Source organism: Camelus bactrianus, chromosome 20, assembly GCF_048773025.1.
Source record: "Camelus bactrianus isolate YW-2024 breed Bactrian camel chromosome 20, ASM4877302v1, whole genome shotgun sequence".
Classification (NCBI taxonomy): domain Eukaryota; kingdom Metazoa; phylum Chordata; class Mammalia; order Artiodactyla; family Camelidae; genus Camelus; species Camelus bactrianus.
In genome coordinates, this window is record NC_133558.1 from 18,662,774 (window position 1) to 18,687,959 (window position 25,186).

At 42.7% G+C, this 25,186-nt stretch overlaps 1 protein-coding gene, 1 non-coding gene and 1 pseudogene across 6 annotated transcripts; all 3 read right to left on the reverse strand.

The window, feature by feature from the left end:
• Positions 1-25,183, reverse strand: TRIM27 (tripartite motif containing 27). Of its 5 annotated transcripts, XM_074348256.1 has the most exons (13): positions 24,381-24,941; positions 23,083-23,178; positions 20,378-20,608; positions 18,835-18,857; positions 16,883-16,998; positions 16,735-16,767; positions 15,017-15,043; positions 9,234-13,466; positions 7,285-8,707; positions 5,800-7,171; positions 5,614-5,663; positions 5,012-5,519; positions 1-1,641 (listed from the first exon to the last, which is right to left on the reverse strand). In XM_074348256.1, the coding sequence occupies exons 1-8, from the start codon at positions 24,798-24,800 to the stop codon at positions 12,871-12,873; spliced, it is 1,542 nt and encodes a 513-aa protein (XP_074204357.1). In that variant the 5' UTR covers positions 24,801-24,941; the 3' UTR covers positions 1-1,641; positions 5,012-5,519; positions 5,614-5,663; positions 5,800-7,171; positions 7,285-8,707; positions 9,234-12,870. The 5 variants fall into 5 exon arrangements, with proteins under 5 accessions (XP_074204357.1, XP_074204360.1, XP_074204359.1 ...); XM_074348259.1 differs by having other exon boundaries at positions 5,012-5,663; positions 24,381-25,183; XM_074348258.1 differs by lacking the exon at positions 5,614-5,663 and having other exon boundaries at positions 6,123-7,171.
• LOC123614111 (U6 spliceosomal RNA) lies at positions 2,490-2,590 on the reverse strand (annotated as a pseudogene).
• TRNAL-CAA (transfer RNA leucine (anticodon CAA)) lies at positions 8,475-8,580 on the reverse strand. Its single transcript has 2 exons — positions 8,543-8,580; positions 8,475-8,520 (listed from the first exon to the last, which is right to left on the reverse strand). It is a non-coding gene; the product is annotated as a tRNA-Leu (tRNA).
• Positions 25,184-25,186: the final 3 nt, after the last annotated feature.

A 25,186-nucleotide genomic window follows, 5' to 3' on the forward strand; every position in this document is an offset into this window, starting at 1 on the left:
TAAAGAAGAAGAATAGAATTTTATTCAAGCCAACCAGAGGATTATAAACTGGGAGACAGTCTTTCAGAAAACTCCAAGGACTGTTCCACTTTTTTTGAAGTCAGAGATAGTTACACACATTTTCAAGACAAAGGATCATTAAACAAAACAACACAATGACATTTTACAAAAAGTTCACCAAAGATACATAGTCCAGACCTACATGTTTGAAGCAAGCAGCAGGTCACCATGACCCCTCACAGAATTAGGAAAAGACTGTTATCTTCTAAGGACTATATCGCTGGCATTACTTTCAGAAGAAGGAAAAAAAAAAACATTGATCTTTATGGTTGTGCAGACATTCCTGCCTTTGAGGTCTGGTTAATGTATAGTAATAGATGCACAGTGCACATTAGGGAGGTCCCTGTCAGACAGGGAGTGCTATGCTTAAATTTTCTTGTCCTGCCTTCAAAACATAAATTTTATTCCATCACAAAGTATCTAAAGTAAACCAATTCATAGAAACAGAAAGTAGAACAGTGATTGACATTTCATGGGGTGGGAGGGAATGGGGAGTTGTTTAATGGATAGAGCTTCAATTTCGTAAGACAAAAAGTTCTGAAGATCTGTTTCACAGCACTATGAGTATTTCTAAAACTACTGAACAGCACACTTAAAATGGTTGATTTTTTTTTTTACCACAATTAACAATATAAATAAATATTCACTTAGAAAACCAGTTTGACATAAATGTATGGATTTCTGGATCCTCAATTCTACTATGTTGGTCTATATGTCTGTCCTTATGCCAGTACCATACCATTTTGGTTACTGAATTTTATACTAAGTTTTGAATTCAGAAGTCTGAGTCCTCCACCTTTGTTCTTCTCTTTGAGGATTGTTTTTGTTACTCATATTGCAATTCACCTTGAATTTGGGGAATGGCTTTTTATTTTCTGCAAAAAAAGGATGTTGGAATTTTGATAAGGGTTATATTGAATCTGTAGATCACTTTAGGTAGCGTTAACATCTTAATATTAAGTCTTTCTATTTAGGATCATGGGATAACTTTCCATTTATTTGGGTCCTCTTTCATTTCTTTCAGCAGTGTTTTGTAGATTTCAGCGTACAAGTCTTTCAACTCCTTGGTTAAATTCATTCCCAGGTATTTTATTCTTTTGGATACTATTATAGTTGAAACTGCTTTCTTAATTTTCTTTTTGGATTGTTCATTGTCGATATATAGAAACACAACTGGTTTTTGTATATTGACCTTGTACTCTGCAACTTTGCTGAATTCAGCTACTAGCTCTAGAAGATACTTTGGGAATTTCCTTGTGGATTCTGTGGGATTTTTCTATATATAAGATCATGTCATCTGTGAATAGAGACAGTATTACTTCCTTTCCAATTTGGATGCATTTGATTGATTTTTCTTCTCTAATTGCTTTGACTAGAACATTCAGTACAATGTTGAATAGCATTGGTGAAACAGGTATCTCATCTCATTCCTGATCTTAGATGAGAGCTTTTTAGTCTTTCAACATTAAGGATGATGTTGTAGGCTTTTCATAAATGCCCTCTATCATGTTGAAGGGCATGATATTTTAAGTGGCAGAGTACAGTTTCTTTCATACCTCATGTTCCATGAAAGTGGGACATCTGTAATAGAAATGAATAAAATGTGGTTAAAATAGGAATACTGTTTCATTTCAATAAAATGCTATCTTTCTACATCAAACTTATAAAAAACTGAAGGATACTGGGATGAGTTAACTGAATTATCTACTAAAGAATCCTGGCTTAAAGATGTTTCAACAGGAAATCAGATTTGGAGACTTGTACTATGGCTTTCCTAGGAGCCTTCTGCGGGTGGACCTTACTCATTTAGTCAGCCCTCCATATCTACAGGTTCTGCATCTACACATTCAACCAACCCCATATGAAAAATATTCAGAAAAAAAATTCCAGAAAGTTCCAAAAAGCAAAACTTGAATTTGCCACATGCCAGCAACTGCTTATAGTGTTTAGTTTTATTAGGTATTATGAGTAATCTAGAAATAATTTAAAGTATACAAGAGAAGGTGCATAGGTTGTATGCAGATACTATGCCATTTATTTAAGGGACTTGACCATCCATGAGTTTGGTATATCCGCTGGGGGTCCTGGAACCAACCCATGGATAATGAGGGACAATTGTACATCTACTCATCAATGGAGATATTGGGCCTGTGTTGTGGTTTTTGTTGGGTGCCTTCTGAACCTACTTTCTGTGCTGAATTAAAAAATAAATTCCTCATTTTTTAAAAGTATCTCCATTTTAATTCAGCTGGAGCTATCCACAATTTAGTTGAATTTTAACTTCACTTTTTAAATCTTACACATGTTTTACATTGGTTTGTACTGGTTAAGTTGATCATATGATTTCAGTCGCCAGGATGAAATTTACCATTCTAAGGATAGCTTAGTCAAATCCTCATTTATTGACATTTTAATTTTTTATTTATTTTAAAAATATGGAACCCTTCACGAATGTATTTCATCCTTGAGCAAGGGTGATGCTAATCTCTGAACCATTCCAACTTTAGTATATGTGCTGCAAAGCAAGCACTATTCTGGCATTATTTTACTCACACTTCAAAAGCCAAACAGGTCAGATACTCACTCCCTATTACCCTCCAAACAATTTTTAGCTAGTACACAATCATGTGACCTTGGCTAAGTCCATCACATTCATTTACAAGCAAGCTGTCATGTATAAAGACCTAAGGACACGTACAGAATCCATCTCCTGGGAATTGAACACTGGTGGTGACAGTGAAGTCACAATCTTCAGAGAGAACTATGACTATTTCTTTCACAATCTATGGGTTGTCCTAAAGCCCGTCCACCTACTTTCTTTCAAAATTCTTGCTCTACTAAGAGGTCAGTTCTTCCTAAAGGATGAGAAAGTAGTAAGATGGACAGAAGGGTAAAAATCTCTATCAGCAGGTGATCATTAGTTCCTAAACGAAATACCAAAAATGCATGTGATAATAGTTTCCCTCATCTGTAATGAAAGGAGAAAAATGCAGACCAAGTAATGAAAATTCGTCATCTCAAAAATGTCCCCAAATACATTTCCAAACGTAGATTAGAAGGTAGAAATGCCCTGACTTGAGAACCACTGCATATTCACACAGATAAAATTTATTTGCTGCTTGAATAAACAGAATAGTTTGTTTCAAGTGGTTTGCTCCATAGTTTTCTATAATTAAAAGCTGATTCCTTTTTTTTAAGGGAGATTCATATTTCTCAGTTTCACTTTAAAAGAAAAAGCATTTATTAGTTTTTACCTCCAGTAGTAAGGAAATGCCATTCACAGATAAGTTGAGAGTACGCTGACTATATCTCATAGACGAAAGAAACCTTGAGAAGTTTAACACAGTATCATAGTTTTATACAGAACATAATAACACATTAACTAGTACATTGTACTTAAAGATGTTACATTCTGTTTTTTAGTTCAAGAGTGAGTATTACAAAGCACTATTTTCAAAAGGGAAGTCTCAGAGTGATTGCGCACTTCCAATATTTCATCTACCTCCTGAATTTCAAAGTTTTCAAGTATTTACAGGCTCAAATGAAATAATCTTCATTCTTGCCAAAGAGTCAGGCTGGAGCTTAGAACTGGACACTGGCTGAGACTGGCTCTTTCCTGAAGGAGTATGACTGAAAATTTACATTTATCTCTGCTAAACCAAGCTCTAGCCAACTCATCCCCAGACATGCCCTTGATAGATTTGCTGATGCTGAGTGACTGTGGTATAGTAAGAAATGTATGTGGTCTTTGTCCTGGGTTCCCGGCACAAAGCTTCTCAAACTCTGGGGATTTCCCAGTGATAGGAGTGTCATTTGTCAGTCATATAAGATCTCCTTTTAATCTAATGCTAATGTGGTAACTTAGGGTGCTGTCCTTAGATATCCTTAGAATAAAGCTGGTCACCAGAAAGACCAAGAGATTAGGAGGCTGGAACTTTCATCCCACCCACCCACCTCTGAGTAGGGGAAGAGGGGCAGGGGAGCTGCAGATTAAGCTCTATAAAAACTTTTGAGGGGAGGCTATGGCTCAGTGGTAGAGTGTGTGCTTAGCATACATGAGGTCCTGGGTTCAATACCTAGTACCTCCATTAAAATAAGTACCTAATTGCCTCCCCCCAAAACAAAAGCAAAAAATAAATAAATAAAATAAAATATTAAACTAAAACTAAAACAAAAAACTTTTGAACAACGAGAGCTGAAGAGCTTCCCAGTTGTTAGAGCATCTACATGCCTGGAGGGTGGTGCACCCCAATTTAATAAAAACATAAGTCCTTGCAATTTTTAGAGTGAAATAAAAGAAGTAAATGATGTCTATGACATTTAAGAAAGCAGCAGACAAATAATCTTAACAGAAAAAAGTGGACAAAAGTCCTGAATAGGCATGTTACAAAACTGGATATCCAAAAGGCCAATAAATATCTGAGAAGGTGCTCACCCTCATTAGTAATCAAGAAAGTGCATATTAAAACTATAGAGAGATAATACTAGATATTCATGGGAATGGCTAAAATTAAAATGAAAGCCAAAATCAAGTGCTGATGAGATTGCAGAGAAGCTGTAACTTATCGCATACTGCTGGTAGTACAACCACTTTGGTAAATTATTTGACAACAGCTATTAAGCTGAACATACACACAACCTGTGATCCAGCTCTTCCACTCTTGGTGTGTAGCCTAAAGAAATCCACATATATGTGCACTGAAAGAATGTTCTTAGCAGAATTGTAACGGTTTTTTAAACAACTTGAGACCTTAGATTCTTTGCCCACTATTTGTTGACTTATTTTTGCCATTCTGCTGACTTACTACTGAAATTCATGGCTAGCATCACATGCCAGTCTAGTTGAAAAATAGGGCTACTGAGGAATTTGTCCACTGTCCAATTGCTGGGCAGATGCCTCCTCCCAGACCTAATTCCCTTCCCTGAGGATAGCTCACATTCTCTGTCCCACCTGTTCTCCTGGTTCATCCAATTCTTCTTCTAAATCCTCCAGCACAGTTAGCAACTCTTCCCTGCTCTCAGGATGCTGCTCCTGCACCCAGGCTTGGAGCTCCTGGGCAGAATGGCCAGGAACTGCTCAGCATCAGCAGCTCCAGGATCTGAGTGTGTTTCAGGTTCAGCCACTGGTAGCAGAGCTCCCACAGCCTGGAGCCAGCTCAGAGCTGCTGGGGCCCAGGTGTCTCTTGATAGCAAAACTGAAACACTGGCAAAATAGCTCCTTGTTGTGGGGTTCTTCCTTTGAATGTCAGATTCCTGTTTCCAAATATGTTCATCTGCCTCCACTTTCAGGATCACAAATCCCACAGGCTCCCCTGGAACTTGGAAGGACAAACCTTCAGCTTTGCTTGGCTTCATGGTCTGCTGGGTTGAACTAACTCCCACAAAGAAGGTATTAAACTCTCTCCGTTGAGATAGTCCTCCTTGAGGTTATATCCACTGTGGCAAGGAAGTAGGAACCTCTGATAAACAGAACAACTTAAATGTCAGATACATTCTGACTTACAAAATGGCATAAGAAATTACTGTTAGGAAAAAAATGCTAAAATTATTTACATGCTACCAAATGACAATTTCCAAAGTAATCGTCCGTAAGCAAAAAAAGCCTGTAAGAGACAACAAAATCACAAATTTAAATTCCCAGATAATGAAACATTCTTGCTTTTCCTGCTTCCCAAAGAATTAAGCTGCCCCTTCCCCTGTGATTCCACAGCATTTGTTCACCGCCTCCACTGTACTTACCAGATGATGGTGGTACTAAACGTTTATACGTCTATCTCCACCACAAGAGCTGATTTCCCTCCTTCTATATAATAATCTCACACTTAAACAGGCCCTTAGAGTTAACGAAGTGTTTTCACAAACACAGGATGTCACAACAAAACAGGGAGAAAACTGAAAAGACAAATAAACTGTAATTTCAAATAACTCTAGGGCTCCGAAAAAGAATAATCAGTAACATCTTCTCTTGCTTAAACTTCTCCCATGTGGCAGAGCCTGCGAGCCCCTGTGAGAGCGCGCAGCCCAGCAGTGAAGCTGGTGGTCCGCGTGGGCCCGAGTCTGACCTGTGCTGAGAACCAGCAAGGGGTCCAAGAGCGCCAGAGCAGAAAAGTGGGTCCGGACCTGGGGTTCCAATGGGTCCGCACAGCTGCTCCTTCCGCGGAACCCAGGGACCACCTCACTCCTGAGTCACCCCAACCTTCCAGCCTGAGAGTCCCACCTTCTGACCCCGAGCTCCAAAACCGGAGCTAAACTTTCACTACTACCTAACCCTAAAGGCGTGTCCTAGAGCGAGCCTAGCCTACAACAGCCAAGGTCACTTCCGGATCCTCTCTAGGACACTGGAGGTCTCGCCTTCTCAGTGGTTCCTCCAGCTTCAGTTTCCTGCGCCCAGAAGAGAAAAGCAGCCCAAACTTTCAAATTCACTCCTCACATCCACCAGATACTAACGACTCTCTATATATAGCACTATGTATATATATAGCACGGGGCGCTATATTCAATATCTTGTAGTAACCTGAAATGAAAAAGAATATGGAAAGGAATATATGTATGTATACATATGACTGAAACATTATGCTGTACACCAGAAATCGACACAACATTGTAAACTGACTATACTTCAAATAAGAAATAAAAAAAATTGAAAATTGAAAATTAAATAAAATTTAAAGTAGTTTGTTAAAATTCTGTAATTGTGTTTTTGTTTGTTGCTTTAACTAAAATTAACCTTTTAAAGTCCAATATCACTGTCATATAAAGTCATTTATGATAGCACCCTTGCGTCTTTTTTCTTCTGGAAATTTTCAAGGGAAACAGCTGCTATCTCCTCTCCTTCATACTATCTTTTTCCAATTCACCTAGTTCTCCAAAGAAACTACAGATTCTTCCAGAATCTTTTTTTAATTGAAGTATATTCTAATTGAAACATATATTTTTAATGAAGTACTTGAAACCATGTGGTTCCAGGTGTTCCTCCGACACCAAAGCCATCTGAATGTAGAATGTAGCTCTTCAAATGAAACAACGGGATCTTGTCTGTAGTGAATGTCTTCTGAGAATTCAGTTGTCAAATCAGCTTTCTTTTTACCTACCCAGGTTCTCAGTTTGACCACTAGGATAAAAATCAATAATTAAATGAGTACATTCATGAGTAGTCATAATGACAGAGCAATACATGAAAATGCAGATATGAATCTTCATCAATAGCTGACATTAAACACTTACTCTCAAGATTCAGGATGTAGATTCTTCTACTGAGAGACAGGGAAATCTTGGAATGTGGTGTTCCTGAGGCAGAACCAAAGTCATTGACTGGAATATAGGCAACACAAGGATATACATTGATTTTACTTTTTTTAAATTAAATTAAAATTTTAATTCTATCCTATTCTGCCCTATTGTATTATATTTTTATATTTTTACTGCTACAGCCCCAGGGCTAATCCCTTGGTACATAATAAGTACTCACTAAATATTTGTTGGTTGAATGGTAATTAGAAATATCCTAAATGTTCAGGGGGAAAAAAAGTGGATAAATGAAATAGGAGATTTCTATACTGTGGAATGATTTGCAACATTTCCTTTGTAAAGAAAAAGATTAAGTGTTCACATAGAAAGAGCCCGATATATATTAAGTGATAAAATGTATCAGAGAATAGTATGTTTGGTATGATTGCATTTCTGTAAAAACAAATGAAATATTTATGACCATATTTACGTGAATGCAGAGAAAAATAGAAGTGTAAGAAATACAGTAAAATATTGATAGTGGCTACATTTGGAAGAGGAAAGTACCGCTTTCATATTTTATTCAGGAGTTAAAATGGTACTCAAATTTGACTGAGGAAACAAAACAATAATTATCAGATGCCAACGTGAGTGTGAATGTACATAATTTACAAGGGAAATGTTTGAGAACCAGTTCCATGACTTTTGAAAATGGAGAAGACAGCAGAGGATCTATATAAGATTTTTTTACAGACAGCACTGTCACTGCCAGAAGGCAGTGGCACTAGCCGGCAAGAAAGTATTCATGGGAGGGCTTGGGTCTGGGACAATGCAAGTAAGCAGGGTATAAAGTCAAGCAGGGTACCGCTGCATCGGTCCCTTTCTCCTCCGACACCAAAGGGGAGGGAACTATTGGGGTCCCAAATCTAGCTGCTTCTAGATTATCTTGCGATGCCTCAGAGAACCCAATCTCTTGTAATCTCCTTTATTGAACAATTTAGCTCCAAATTTCGTGGCTTCTAAAAAATATCGCGATGATTCCGCTTTTAATATTTTCGGTGTTAACAGTCCCTGCCAGAAATTTTTTAAAGTCAATTTTTAATACTATAGGTTCGCATATTCCTTATGCACATTGCTGTTATCAATATGCTTGTTTTGAAATTAGGGGAAGGGAAAAAAACGTAATGTGTCAGAAGTGGGATTCGAACCCACGCCTCCATACGGAGACCAGAAGCCCCAGCGGGGGGAAGCGTAGCTTGAGTCTGGCGCCTTAGACCACTCGGCCATCCTGACACCCTGCGGAAGGCGAGAGATTTTCCACTAAAATAGATCAAAGGAGCAGCGTCTCTGTTGACGTAAACGCAAAGAAACGGTTGATGTCCGGGTCAACCGGGTAACGGCCAGAGAATCAAAAAGCCACCTGTGGATTGAAAAGGAAGACTTTGAGGGGAGGGAGAAAAATGTTTATGTGTAAAACTGGACACAGGTCTCTCGTGGGCCTTTCGACTGTCACTCCCATCTCGAGAAGGTAGTGCAAACATTTCCTGTGCCCAAACAGCTATTTCGGGAGGGAAGAAAGAACATCTTTTAGCACAGGTCTCTGGGTGGGTTTTCTAGCCTCCAATCCTCACTGAAATCTTGAGCGTGGTTAGCCTCGCTCTAGGGTTTCTGTCTTTTGAAGAGCGTGAGGAACACCACCAATAATCTAACAGACCCACATTCTATGGCATGACCCCTTCTATCCCCTCTAGGTTCCTTTTCGTCCCCAGAACTGCACTGTCACTCGAGAAGTTTCTTTTGGGCTCCGAAAGTGACAGTTGAGGAATAGCCTGGGAAAATCCATGTGGGGCACGGCAGCTCCCGCGGTTGTAGACTTAAGGACAGTCTCTGCCCCAAGTGACTGACCTGTCCCAGGTCCACAGAAACGACCGGAGCGACACGCTTACCTCCCGACCTTCCCGGTCACCCTCAGATATTCCGGATTCAGAGTCTCCATGGCGTCCATTGCCTGTTCGTGGACAACAGTGGCGATTTTTTAAGAGGGATGAAAGTAAGGGGGACATGCCACATCTCCTGACTCAAGACTTTTCCAGATGCTTCTCGGCTTTGTGCAAAATAACCTAAACTGAGTCTTGAAATTCACATTATTTTAATGAAGTCCTAAGACTAAACAGTAAGAAATTACTCCTCTAACTAGACTGAGAGCCCTTAGAGGTCAGGTAGATGGCGCTAAAATAACCTTCCTAGGCCCAGTGCCTGCCCAGGACGGTGCCTGGACTTCATGGTAGGAAATGAAGAAATTTATTTGACTCACTTGCTTCAGCTGCTGTATTTGGGCTGTGAGTTTCAGAGAGTAGAAACAGGTTTGGAAATTTTAAGTAGATTTTGTACCTAGAAAGGTTTTCCTTTTTCTTTGTGTAAGGTAAAGTTTAGGTCTCTTTCCTGCATGAAGAGACATAGTCTGAATTTCAGCAGAACCTATCTTAGATTCTTAGACTCTTGGTGTCATATGTTATTTTTGGTAGTTAAAAAGAAAATGGGGAGTGAGAAGTAAGGGAACAATGGTTTCCTAATTTCCCTCCCCTCAAGATTAGAGATTTGCTCTATTTTCTTTTATAAGCTATAGTTGTTCCAAAAGTGATTCCCGACATAGCAATTGTAGCCTCTTCAAAGTTTATATTTTTTTCTAATGGCAAAGTACTGCAGATATCCCATAGCGAATGGATATTGCTGAATGTAAGATTATTTCTAATTTTTCATTTTCCTAAGAAATACTCTAAAGAATATCCTTGTGTAGAAAGATATTTTCAAATATCCATAATTATTTTCTTAAATTTCTACAAGTGGAATCACTAGACCAAAGTTTACCCAGTTTTAAAAGCTTATGATACACTGTCCAATTGCCTACCAAAAAGTTTTGAAGCAATTTAGATAATCCAAAATTGACCAACAGAATACTATTAGACAATAACAACAAAACATTTTACTGGGTAAAAAATGCTAAGGTATTGTTATATAGCTTTATTAGTGAGGTTGAACATTCTTGTTTAAAGGATTTTTATATTCTTCTGTAAATTGCTTACCAAATTTTTGAGGTGTTCGTCTTTCCTTATCGACTTGTAAAATTCATTACATGAAAAATAAACCCTTGTGATAGATTTTATTCACCAAGAATCCAGGCAGAAATTCTTTTTACTAACAAGAATCCCATTAAGTCCCTTAAAACATTTAGTCAATTTCCATTTCATAGAAACCGTGAGCTATAAAATTGTAAGGTTCCCATGTCAATCTTTAAAAACCAAACTGTGGCCCACATTTAGTGTCCTTGTGATGTTATCATGCTAACATTCACTTTTAGTCCTGGTCATTTTTCTGTCCCATCCTTATTTCTCATTCTTCCTTCATGGCATGTAAAACTCCTGCAGACCCTAGAGTAGACAGTTACTGGTAAAAGTAGGTACCACAGGTAGACTGGCCCTCCAAGGCTTGTCTCTGATCTTCATCCCGCATGGAAAAGCATAATCCATATATATTGTGAGGCAGGATATGACATGTGGTCATGTGTTCCATCTCAGTTTGAATCCTGGCTCTGCTACTTCCTAGCTGTGCACCTTGGATAAGTCATTACCCTCTCTGTGCTTCAGTTTCCTCATCTGTAAAATAAGGGCAATAGTACCCACTTTGTAGGATTGTTGAGCATTAAACATCTCATTGTGCATAAAGCACTTTATACCATGTATTGCTGTGTGGTACTACTTTACATATACACATGTTATACATATTTCTATCTCTTGAGAGTGTTCAGGAAAAGCTAACCTAGCCTCAAAGGTCCTCTCTTTAGCTCCTGGTTATTTCTCTTAAAATCTGATGGTGGGGAGGGTATAGCTCAGTGGTAGAGTGCATGCTTAGCATGCATAAGGTCCATTTAGAAAAAAAAAAAAGGAAATGAACAAATGAAATCTAATTACCCCCCCACACACCACCACCACCAAAAAACCCTGATGAACAAATGAATGAATTAGGACACATCATCAATTCATGACCTTCAGCCATGGACCCTCAACGCTGTGTACAAGACTAAATAAGATCATAAATCTTGTCTTCTGAGGTCATGTCCAGAAGCAGAAAAGATCCAAATACCCTGGAATGGAGCTGTTCTCTCAGCCTGATCTTTCCTCCTCAGCACCTGGTGACCTCTATGCCCCCAAGGGCTTAGGCTGGTGGTTCTGAGTTGGGAACCAAGTTCTGGGCCCTTTGATTTACACCAAAAATGGCTGCATTACCTCACTGTCAGTTATAAAAAGGACTTGAAAGAACACTTTCCTAGTGAAGTAACAGAATTAGCTGATACAAAGCTGTAGGCTGTGGTTGTCCAACACTACTTTCTCAGCACCATTAGAAAGCAATGACACAGTACTGTTTTATCAACCAGTTAGAAGCAAAATATTGGCCAGAATGGGATTCTGGACCCATAGGGGAAATCAACACCATTAACCACCCCCACCCCCCACCAACATCTATGAATCCAATCCCACCAAGACCCAGAAAACAACGATGTAAACATCCATACTCACTTTATTTTCGAATAGAGAGGGATGTACTCAAAGTAGGACTAAGAACCATCACTGGGGCTTGCTCAGAGAGACCTGCCTTAGCCTTCTGACCTCAGGATGCCTCGTGATCCAATGGCCATGGGGATGGAACTGCCCCTTGATGGTACACATATTAAAAGGTAAATTCCCCCATTCCTCAAATGAGATGGGAGGAGACAAAAGTCCCTGGAATACTGACTGCCCCAGAATCCTTCCAGGGATAGTGTATGACTGACCGTCGGTCCATGAATGTGTGTGGGAGGGGATCTAGGGACACTGGATGGTGCTGGGCAGAAGATTCACCTTGGATGATGTGCATCCAGCACTAGGACACACCTTTCATTAGAATGAAGGGAGCTGACACAGCCCTCAGAAAAAGACAGAGGCAAAGAGCACACTGATTAGAACATTATCTCAGAGGTGGGGCCGTTTCCCACCATTATTGTAAAATAACTGTAACTAATCAAAAGACATATAGGAGGCCTCTTTAATGGAGTTAATAAAACTACGGCAGATTGGGAATCGGGGTAGAGGTACTATTCCCAGAAGGAAAAACTGGGATAAAGGGGGCCATGCTGATAGGACTTTGCAGCTCTGCTCTAGGTTCTCAAAAGCCTCAGTCCAGAAATGACAGCAAATACCCACGATCACAATGTGGGGCTGAGCCAAGGTCTACGTATCTTGCATGGCTCTCCAAACCCAAGATTACTTATATTCTTTATCCCCTCCAGTAATGTGTGAGACCAAAAAGTGTGAAACACTGGAGGTGGACATCTGGTTTTTATTTCTGGGCAATCTGGATACTTGTCTTTACATGCCCCAGTTTTTGTGAGAAGGGAAAGGACGGCAGAGAACACAGACATCCTGTCTTGCGCTGCAGGGGCATGGGATGTGGTGAGGGTATCCAGCTGTGACGGGCAGGAAGCAGCAAGGCAACAAGATGCCCTCTGCCTGGGGTAGGGTTAAGGCCAACAGCCCTTTTGGCCTGAGTTCAAGGGGAGGTCTCCATGGAATGACCATGATTCCCAACATGGCCAGAAAACCCATCAATCCCACTCATGGGGCAGATGATCAGAGGGGCTGCGCTCTTCCCTCCCGAGTAACTCAGACTGAAGTAGGGCCGGACAGGCCCACAGAAGGTAGCATGAGAGAAAGTAAAGGTGTGACACCTCTCTGTCACGTTGTAGAAGGAGACCTCGCCAGCATCATAGTCCAAGAAAATCCCCACCCGTTGGAGTGGGGTCCGCAGGGGGAGGGCAGTCATTGGGGAGGTAAGAGCCCAGTATTCTTTCCCATACCACAACGACACTGCCCAGAATCCATTCTGGGGGGCCGAGGTCACTCCACCTTTTCTGCACACTGAGTCTTCACAGACACCTATGGTCCACTTGGCTTTATCTCCCACCTCTACCTCCCAATAATGTCTCCCAGCGATGAAGCATGGAGAGCCCAAGACACAGGGAAACAGATTGAACCGCTCAGGGTTGTCGGGCAGGTCCTGCTGGAGGTAACTGTACCTCACTTGTCGCAGGTTATCAGAGAGGATCAGGCTGGGGTAGGCGGTGTCTGGATCCAGAGTCACATCCACTGCAGAGAAACAGAGGGGCAGGGAGGTTCAGCTGAGGGCCAGGAGAGCCCACTCCAGAACACCCAGCTTTTCTCCTCCTACCTCCCTAAGAAAAGAATAAGAGCTTTCCAACTGAGGCGCATTCACCTTACAATGAAATACGTCCTGAAGGTGAAATTCCAAGAATTACTGTTTGGATAAGCCAGTTATCTTTTAGCCAGGATACACTGAAAGTACTGAAATTTTACCTTCATTGCTTTCTTTCATATCTTAAACCACAATATCCATTATAGACTGAATTTGAGGTTTTCTTACATGTATGTCCAATCCCTTAATGTGAAAACCTCAGGGATCAGAAGTTTCACAGAATCGAAGATAATATAGAATTTAGACAGGCAGGGTGTGGTACAGCACTGTACAACCAAGTATCAATAGATCCGCTGCAAAACATATGAATGTTCACATTACGTGGGACAGAGGCACTAAATAGTCTCACATACATCTTATAACCACGTGATTTCCTCTTTTAAAAATCACTGATCCACATTCTCTCATTTGTTCTTCACATCTTGTTCAAGAGGAAGATTCCCAAACATTAACCCTCTGCACCAAAGCTCGGGCAGGCTAACTGACTCCCACAAAAGGTTCATGGTGGGTGACTGGTGGAGGTGACCAAGAACCCCAGATGCTGGGTTTCTGGTTCATCAATCTGCTCACAACAGTTGCCTATTTTTTTCTCATGGCATGGGTATACCTCATACCTCCAACCAGACATTTAACTCCAAGGGAAGGACAGTGTCTTACACCCTTTCATTCCCTCTACATTACCCTACACAATATTTTTTAAAAAGTAGGACATAAGCAAGGTATTCAATTACTATTCATTGAAAGAATTAAACGTGGATCACAGCCAGGAGACATCAATGAAAGAAGACCTGTTTGTATGTAGAGTCCCTCTGTTCATGAAGAGGATCCCGTGAAACAATAGGCAGTCATGTTACTATAAAAAGTACACACCTGATTTGAGTATCTCTGAGATCATAGGATTTCCCTGGCCTCTGGGGACCTTAGGTGAACGGTGTTGGTCAAGGGGAGGGAGAGTTCTAACTCCGGCCCTGAGACACGAGAAGGGACGACACAAGATTCCTCCAGGATTCTCCCTAGCACTCAGAATAAGAGTTGAGCTCAATCACTCTTTCTGGAAGGATGACTGCCTTTTGTAAACCAGACACTGCCCCTGAGGCTGGGTGGACAGAGCAGTGAAACAGCGTATTAGCAGTGCTCTACTTTTTGGGAAGTGGAGTTTCCACTCTAGGATCCTTCATAGCATCTGAGTTTGCCTTCCTATTTCAAAGGTCCATGGTTTCAGCTCTGAGGCATTTTAGGAGGCAAAGATACTGTAAACACACAGAAACAACCAATGTAGTCCTGTGATTGTTGTGTATCATTTTTTATACGTATAACTTAAAAGAATCCCAATTTAGGCAAGTTCCAAAATCATGCACAGTAGTAGTTAGGTTCATAAGGATTTTTACTCCTTTTCCAAATGGTTTTGTCTCCCACCACTTACCTGAATATAACTGAGCCTCCCTCAATTCTGAAAGAACAAAAGAGAAAAGAAGTTATGGAAAGCATCTGAGAATTTCTAGGGAAAACCTAACTGAGGTAGCTTGGGTTGGAGTCATCATAAAGAAATGGTTTCCATTAGACACCCCAGAACCCCTGTTATCAGTCATGCACTGATTCCTTCCCACTGTTTATGACTCTTATCATCCAGCCAACAGCTTCAAGGGAAGAGGGATTGGGAACTTTGGGCAGAAGGATAACCACATGCCCGAGATTGGTAGCATACGGGGTCAAACTGAGCCAAGATCAAGGATTCCACCCCACAGTGGGCCACCTGGCTCTGAGGGGAAACATGGCTCCAAGTCTTCATCATACATAATCTCGGCTTTCATAAGCCATCTCTGTTCTGGGGGGCTGGGTGGTTCAAGTGACACCTGCTACCACACTGGGGCAAACAAGGCCATTCACTGTAAAACACATTTATGGTTGACAAAGCATTTTCACAGCTATGTTCTCAGTGAGCCTTTGAAGTGGCAGGAGAGGAGCAGGAGAAATAAATGAATCAGATCAAGGAATGTCATGTCTGAGCTAACCACTCCTGGTATCATCCACTGTATTAAATGGAGTTTCTCCCTGTTCGGCTTGCGGAGGACATGAGAGCATCCCCTAAATCTATGTTGCTAGATGCCAAAAAAGCATGTATCTGAAAAGATACAACACAAAGTTTTAGCATATGTAAGACATTATCAGAGATTATGGGGATGTGTAATCTGTTACAAGTAAGGAAAGGGTTTACCTACATAGAATAATCTCAGACTCTACCAGACTACCTAGGGATCTTAGCATTTAGTATATAGCCAACTCCTAACTGAATGTGGCTCATGAACATAAAACTGTATTTGTAAGAACCTCCCTTAAATACCTAGAACATCATATTTCATAAACATAAATATAGGGATTACTACATGTCCCATTTCATTCTAAAGACTTTAGAAACGGCATCTAATTCAACTTAATCCTTACAAACTTGTAAGGTGAGAGCTATTATTTTCCTCATTTCACAGGTAAGGAAATTACAGTGTAGGATCCTTATCAGGTGACAGAGCTGAACCTGGGACTCAGGCAGCTCGACTCCTGAATCTCTGTTCCTGACCCCTTCCCTCGAGGTGCTGCCTCAGTTGGCACCACCTGATTCCTCCTGTCCTGGTCAGCATCAGTGCACAAGCATCAGGAACTCGATCAATTATAACTACAAATACTGGCTCAAATGTTATGGAGCTAGGATAGCTTCTGTTGATTGTCTTTCTCAATTAAAAATAATTTTAGGGGGAGGGTATAGCTCAAGTGGTAGCACGTGTATGAGACCCTGGGTTCAATCCCCAGTCCTTCCTGTAAGAATAAATAAATAAACTGAATTACCTCCCCCAACCAAAAAAAATTTTTTTTAAATACTCAAACTAATTCTGGATTAATTTTTTATTGGACTGCCCATTTTTCTCCTCCATTAATGTAGATTGAAAAATGAGTGCATATAGTTAAGACTTCAAGCTGAAACAAGAGGCTATTAATTGAAAAGAATTAACAAAGCAATAAGGAAGATGTAAATTCAGGAAAGGCTGGCCGCTGGGTATCATCCCTTTCCCATGTTCCCACACTTTAGTGCAGATGTTTGTCTCTCCAGGAAACTTCAACATCAAAAGCCCGTTAAGCAGACAAATTTACCTTGGATTTTCTCCATATCTGACTGCATTTTTTCTAAGGGGAGAAAAGAAGATATTCAGCTTGCATCCCACTACTTGGCTAGAAAATACATCGCAGATATTCAGAGGATAAATCCATGTCCCCTCATGGACCCCTTCTCTCCCATTACCTGTGAACTGCTTCAGACTCTCAGTCAAGAACAGACATTTCTGGGCAAAAATGTGGATTTTCTCCTGTAGATCTGGAGGTGTGATCCAGGGTTCAGGGATTCTGATTCGCTCAGCCCTAAGTTTTAATTAAAAAAATTAAAAAAAATAAAAGAGTGAATCCCTCTCCCAACTCTACAAACTTTCAAGGTCCAGGACACATTCTGGGTTAAACTGGCTGACACAGGTAGACAGTCTTTAATTCTCCTCCTAGACTATGATCCTTGAGACCAAAACAGGAGAGACATCTTATTTGTATACCCTCAAAACACTAAGTAGCGTATGGCTTTTCAAGTGGTCTGTCCTCAAAAAGGTCTACTGAATTAAATTATATATAAGGCTGACCTTGCCAGATTCCATGACAAAGTCCTTGATATTTATGGTGCGCAATGACCCAGAATTCACAGGTGCCCAAATACAGTGAGAATGACACCTTCAAACAGACAGGTACTCTCTGGACAATACCGTTACCTACCACCTGCCCCAAAGGGTCTATGGCAAAGACTGATTGCTAGTTACCCACCCAACATCCTTTCTCCCATCTTCTAAATTTTACTGGGTTCATGCCTGCGCCGTCTGGATGTGACTTTGTGACTGAGTTCTGGCCAGTGAGAGGTTAAGAAGTATCTTGTGGTAATCTGAAGTCGTGACTAATCTTCCTCTTGCTGGTTGGCATTCTGGCAACTACCCTGGACTGTTAAGAATGAGGATCATACCTTACGGGTGGCAGAAATGTAAATGGAAAGGAACCCGAGAGACCTTTTAATGATCACTGAAGCCACCAAACCAGCCCCAGGCTACCTTCTTACACCTTTCTTTAATGGTTATAAATTTTTTTTTATTACGTTTAAGCTTTAAGCCAATGAAATTTTAGGTTTCCTGCCTCATAGAACCTAACTCAAGGTTTAAAGTCACAAAATGATAGGATCTAAAGGATCTATCTCCCTGTTAGTTCAGAACCAGACTGGTATCAAACAGTAAAAGTAGCAAGTGAAAGCAGTATTTGTTGCGGTCATTCGGCAGGGATTGCTACAGGTTGCAACTCATTTCCATCCTAGGGGTCCTCAAAACCTGAGTTCTATCAACCTAATTCTATCCACAAAGCCCTCGCAGCCAACCTACCCCATCTAGGAGGCCCTCCACCATTTTCCTCAAATGCTCCCACAAAATCAAGCTGCATTTCATCTGGAGGGTTTTCACCTTTCAGGATCTGAATCAGCTTCAAAGTTCAGCTCCCTCAAAGTCAGTCTCCACCCCAGTAGGCACTCCTGCACCAAACATTATGTTCCCAAGACCCATCCCATTCATCCTCGCAACACAACTTAAGTCTGCGCTTCTTGCTCATTCTGAGCTCTCCCTTCTCTGTCATGTCCCAACTCCCAGGTGCTCTTCTTCACTTTCCATCTGATGATACAGTAGTGAAATAATGTGAACAAGAGCTAGAAGCCAGGGAACTCATCACTAATTATATAACTCTGAGCTGGTCTTGCTTTTCTTAAACCATATTTGCCCCATTACAGAAAAAGAAAGAAAGAGAGATAGGGAGAGAATATGAAAGAGAGAATTCTGAAATGCTTAGGAAGCAAAAACCATAAAACATCCTTGCACTTTGCCCAAGTCCCTCCAAATCTCCACCCTTGCCATGGAAGTGTCCTCATAACCACCAGCACCCTTCCAAATGAGCCCCTGCTCCACCCCGACACCCTCCTAACTGTCAATAAGTCCTCAGTTTTACTGGGAAAGAGCTGTGGTCCATCTAGTTCTTTGCTCAATAGTGACTCAGTTCAGGGACAGGCAGGATGTGTGGCAATTTGGTAAGAAGTCCTCAGTTTTTGGGTTCCTTTCAGGACTTCTAAGTGTGAAGGAAACAGTCTTCTTGTGCTTGGTTTATCAATGGGGAGAGAGAAAACTGTACCTGCTCAATGTGTCCCCGATGTCCTACAAGAGAAAGGAAAAGGATAACCATGAGAAATCATTCATAACTTCAGTCTTCTTTCATGAGTGTTTGTTGAAAACCCAACTATGGGGTGGCCCTCCTGAGTTCTGGCCAGTGAGAAGCAGGAAGTGTCTTGTGGTAATTTGGGAAGTCTGTTTAAAAATGAATGTGATGTGACCTATCTCCTTCCTGCTGATCCGTACGCTAGCAACTTGGACTGTTAAGAATGAGGACCATACCTCCCTGGGAGAAACCAAGGAGACAAGGAACACAACTCACAGTCGGAGAGCTAAAAACTCGGCAGAGGAAACCGGGATGCACACTATTTGCTATACCTAACACTACCTAGGTCCTCCTCCTGCACGCTTGTCAAGGATCATGATTTCAAATTTACTCACACAAGTATCCCACCTTTGGATCATAACTGCCTACCTGTCCAGCTTGCTTCCTTTGATTTATTATTGTGAAATAATTTCAAAGACACAGAAAGGCTGCTGGTACAAACAGCTCCTGTATACTCTTTCCCCAAACTTATAAACATATTTATCTTCAGAACCATTTGAGAGAGTATTGTTTCCATTATATCCCTTACTTCTTTAAAATTCTCTAAGAACAAGTACATTTTCATATATAACTATAACACAGTTAGCAAATCTATTCCATATTCTAATTTAAACAATCGTCTTAATAATGTTCTTTAAAACCATTCCCCTCCTCACTCCGGTAATCCAGGAGCATTCATTGCATTTAGGTATCATGGCATGTGTCTGTAATCTGGAATGACTCCTTAGCATTGACTGTCTTTCATGACATTGACACTGTTTTAATACAAGGCTACTTATTTATAGAATGCCCCTCCATTTGGGTTTGTCAGATACTCCTCACTGAATGAGTAAATTCATGCTGTACCATCTTTGACTAGTGTACGCTGTTTCCTCCTAAAGGTACCTTTTATTCACTTGTCTCTTATTGGTGGCATTTTGATCATTGTACAATTACTTTTTTTAGTAATTAATAAGTAATCTAAAAGTGTTACTTTGTGGGGTGCCTATAGCTCAGTGGTAGAGTGCATGCTTAGCATGCACTAGGTCCTAGGTTCAATCTCTAGTGATACTTTGAAATTTTGTTAACATTCCAATTCTTATCAAATCCCCTTTCCCCTTAGATTTATTTTCTCTTGATCATTACTGTCTCACTTTTACTACGATAGTTGCCAAATGGTCATTTTCTAGTTTCAAAATCCCTTCTATATTACTTAGCCGACATTTTAATAGTAGAACTTCCCCTTTTCATTCAGTATCGATTCACAGATTCGTACCCTTTATTTGAGACAGTGCAATTGACTGACCCAAGTTGTATCAACCAGAGCCTCAACTGTACATGCTTCTCCTCCAGTACAGAGCCTGGAAAGCCACTGCTGCTCCCAGAGCTGACAGGGGACGAGGGGGCCCTGGATACTACTTGGCAAAGAGAGAAGGGAGACGTCTTAGCAGGGGGCCTGGCCGGGGGCTCTAGGCCTTACCTGCAGGAGCTCCCTGGTGGGCTGCTGCTGCTTCTCTTCCAGCTGGGCAATCAGGTTGCTGAGGTGGGAGATGTTGCAAGAGAACTGGGTGATGGCACCATTGATACTGTTGTAGATGGCCAAGTCTAGCTCCTCGAGGCGGGCCAGTAGGCGATACTCATGCTCCTTCAAGGAATGATAGAGCTGCTCAAACTCCCAAACGATCTTCTCCCTCTCCATCTGGGTCAGGCTCTGTGTGGATGGCAGGGCAGGGCAGTGAAGAGAGGAAAGGCTACTTCAGGAGCCCTTCCCATTCCTCCCCTGACTACCCACCCCACGACCTCATCATTTCATCCCAGTATACTAAAACAAGCATCCTGTCCACAGACTCATTCTTCCAGTCTTTACTGACTGGATATATAATGGCTGAGAACTGAATCACCCCAGTGACAACCAAGACACAGTCCCTGCCCTCAAGGAACTCAGTCAGGAATTACGTGATACACAATCATGGATGGATAAGCAAAGCAGGGTGACAGCCTGTGGTGGGAGAAGTTAATACAGTCATCACAGAAGCAATGTTCACAGAGTCTTGGAGGATGAACAGGCGTCTACCACGTGGTCCAAGAGCAGGAGAGCTTTCCAGGCAGGAGAAATGGTATGGGCAAAGGAGTGAGAAGGCAAGCAGTTCTGTTCAGCTGGAGCACATGAATGCTGAGGGCAGAGGCCAGAAGAGACCAGAACACACTTTGCCTGGCAGGCTAAGGGGCAAGGAATCTGTTGTAACTGGGAGCCATGAAACACTGTCAAAAGTGACATGGTCGGATGTGTGCCCCGTGGAGGACGACTTGGAACGTGCATCATTTCTACAATAATCCTCACATAATAACCTTGACAGGTTCCCTTTAACCCTTCACATGCAATCCATTCCCTCTATCTGGCCTTCAAGGGTGTGTACCACCAACCCCGTCTCACTGGCTTTGAATGTGATACTCTATTGGTACAGATCTGCCAAAGGTGGTCTGCCCTTCCTTCTCCCCACCATCTCCCACTAATGAGGCTCTATTAAAGCTTTGCTCTAAACAAAGGGCCAGCAAACTTCCTTTGTTTAATCTCTTGGAGTAAAGTTTTACTGGGACACAGCCACACCCATCATATACATACTGTCTTTAGCTACTTTTGAGCCACTACAGCAGAATTGAGCAGTTGTGATAAAGATAAGGCCTACTATGCCAAAAAGATTTACTATGTGGTCCTTTACAGAAAGCTGGCTGACACCTGTTCTAAACTCTACTCCTCCTGAGAACATACCCCCACAACCATTCCTCTGGCCAGTCTTCTTAAGCATTCACTGTGCAACAGTGGTGCACACACACCATTGTTTATAAATCCTTTTGATGAGCTCATACCTCTCCTTAACTGGACAAGTCTTTCAATGCATAAACAATTTTAGAAATGGAAAATTAAAGCTGAAAGAGAGTGCTTCTCAAAGAGGGTGATATTGGCACCCTGGCTGGGGGACAATTCTGCCTGGCATGGGGCTGATTTTTGCACTGAAGGACATTTAGAATCCCTGTCACCCCTCCCCAATCACTCCATTCCTTAGGTGACAACCAAACACCCACACCACCGGAGGGGACCAGACGGCAGTACTAGCCTTGCTAAAGAACTAAAAGGCTACTCCAACCTACCCATTTTACAGATGAGCAAACTGAGGCCCAGAGAGGCTGTCTTGCTCTCTCCATCTATTCAATTGGCTAGTGTCAGAGCCAAGAAGTAGGTCCAGGGCCCTTCTTCCTCAGAGAAGGGTTGTCTCTCCCCTTTGACAATCTTCCAGAGGACACAGTTGTGTCCTCTCACACAATGATTTGAGTCCACTCAGGCTCACTAGAAGATTCTCCACCCATCAGACCTATTTTCAAGCAAGGGGAGCTGAGGTCTTGGTGAATCTTGTGGGCAGAACAAGTGATAGGATCTGATGGCATCATGGGAATAAGTTCCTTGTCCAAAAGTTCTTTACTACCCTGGCCAGAACTGAGAAAACTTTCTCACAAAACACTACTAATCTATGAGTTTGCTTTTCAGATGCAAATACCTCTAATGGGTGGAAATTTTTAATATTTTATTTATTATTTTAAAAAAATGCTTAAATACCTAGATGGTAGATCTGTAAGTATGTATTTAAAAGTCTGTATTTTTTGTTTTGTTTTTTCAGAACAAACCCCTCAAATATCCCTATCACAAACTAGCACTTTAGCCACTTGGCCAAGGCCTTAGGAGACTTGGGGAAGAGAACGAAGAAAAAGTTCAGAATTGAAGCACGGCCAAGAAAGGGAACATTCTAGCAAGAAGCAACAATGGGGCTCATGGAAAGCCACTGACAGTGTCTGTCAGCAGAATGGTATCAAAGGAGGCTAACTGTGCCCAAGAATTTCACCTGTATCAGCTTTGTCAAGGATCAACCCTGATCTACACAAAGCTAGCAGTTAAACTTTTGATAGCTCCTATCTCTAGGGATTCTAAACTTATTCAAGTCTTTTCCCCCAAATGTGGGAATCCCTTGGTTCTCCAGGCAAGTTCCCAACTGACATGTAGGGTTCTTCCACCCACACCTAGAAGTTCTGGGTGACCTGACTGCACACGGTTAAGGGAAGTAACATCAGCCTTACAAAATAAGGGAGCTACCAGCAAAACTGATATTATCTGTGAGTTCCAAAGAATCTTACCAACAGCTCAGCTCGTGCCTGCTCCCCCTGTGCCCGACGCCTCTTCTTTAAATCTTTCACTCTTTTCAGGTGGTCCAGCTGGTTCTGGATTTGCTCCTGAGAAAAGCAAAAACAGTTGGGGGAGTTCAAGATTATGCAGACCTTAGCATCAACATGACTATTCTCCTTATCACACATGCAACCCACATTTCTGATGCCAAGTTCCTGTTGAAAAGCCTGTCCTTGGACCGCACCGCCATCACCAGGGCACAAAGGTCACCATACCTCTCCTTTGGTAGTTTGTATCTCAAATGATGGATCAACTACCTGTCCTTGGAAGGATATTGCATGGCTTAGTGGAAGGTGACTGGATTAGGAGGCTTTAAGTTGTCAGTCTTTCACAGAAGCATCCTGAGAAAATGACTTAACTTCGTATTTTCCTCAGGTGTGACACGGGCAAACACCACCTTCCCAACCTACTAGAGGGTTATCACCAGTGAGTAAAATAACATATCTGAAAGCACCATAAATGTTAAGTGAATTAATTTTGCATGAATGTACTCACATTTAAACGTGTACATAATTGTGTACATATTCCTGCAGTCCTCAAACACACAGATCATGCACTCCTTGAATGTTTCCTTACAACTGTTTTAGATTTAATACTTTGTTTCCATGTTATTGTTTGGCTGGGCCAGTCTGTTGTTTCAAGAGTTCACAAAGGGATCCACGCGTCATTTTATTTCACTCAATCTTCATAACCATGTTATCTCCTATGAGTCTCATGGTGGTTAACTGACTTAAGCAGTAAGGAGCTCGTTCTTTTCCGTGAGCTTCTAGAAGAGGATGGAGCACAGGGAAGTGATGGGGGAAGAATTAGGTGATGGGCATCTGCTTCATGTGTATACAGCCAGTTAATGTCCGGCTGTGTTTTGTCTGAGATCATCTAGAATCCAGCAGGAGTACGGGCGTCTCTGAAGCTTGCCGATGTGTACATGGTTTTACGCGCATCTTTTATACAGTCAAGGGGGTGTCTCCATGGGCCGTCTTTATGTATAACGTGCCCGTGAGTGGGTAAACAGAGGGGCACATAAAGAGAGTGGGGGTGGGGAGACTTCTGCCTTCCTCACCAGCTACAGGTTTTCCTCCCAAATCTGAGTGCCGAGGCTCTGGAGCGGACAGAGAGGAAATGACGGCTGTGAACCACACGTCCGGCTCAGCCATTTTCTAGGCGGAAAAAAGGAAGCCCCTTTGGGTCTCTCCTCCCTTTGTCCGACTCGCGCTCCAGCCCCTCCCGGCTCCGCGCGCCCGGCCCTCACCTTGAAGCCTTCCACCGCCTCCTCCAGCGGCAGCACGCTGTGGCCGCGGTGCTCGCGGGAGCGGTCGCACACCACGCAAATGGGCATCTGGTCCTCCTCGCAGTACAGCTTCAGGGGCTCGCGGTGTTTCTCGCACACGCCCATCTCGCCTCCGGGCCCCGACGGCCGCTCAGTGCGCAACTGCTTCACCAGCTGGGTCACGTTGGCCAAGTGCCGGTTGGGCCGCATGTGCCTCTGCGGGAAGGTCTCCCGGCACTGCGGGCACGACACGTTGGTCTCCGCCGCGCCCCAGCAGCGGGCAAGGCAGGCGCAACAGATGTTGTGGCCACAGTCGAGCATCATGGGCTCGACAAAGTACTGCAGGCACACGGGGCAGGTGGTCTCCTGCTGTAAGCACTCGGCCACGCTCCCGGAGGCCATGGCGCGGGCCCGCGGGGGCGCACGGGCATGAGCCCCGGCGCCTAGCCCTTCACGGAGCCCAACTCTACCGCGCTCCCTCCCGTTCGCTGCTTCTGGGCGGCTCGGGGAGGCGAGCCGGACTGACGGAGGGCGGCGCCTCCCGGGCCCTGATCCCAGACGCGCCCGTGCGCTGCAACCGCAGGGTGGCCGGGCCGCTCCCTGCGCCGCTGCGCCCGGCTGAGTGAGCGCGGGGGTCCTGCAGCCCCACAGAGCCCAGCGGCGACGCGAAGGGACCGCGAACGGGATGCCGCCGCTAGGACTCGCGGCGCCGCGCGCTCGTAACGCACAAGACAACGTGGCCGCGTCCGAGCGGATCCCGGCGGCCGTGCAGACCCCGCCCCGGCGCG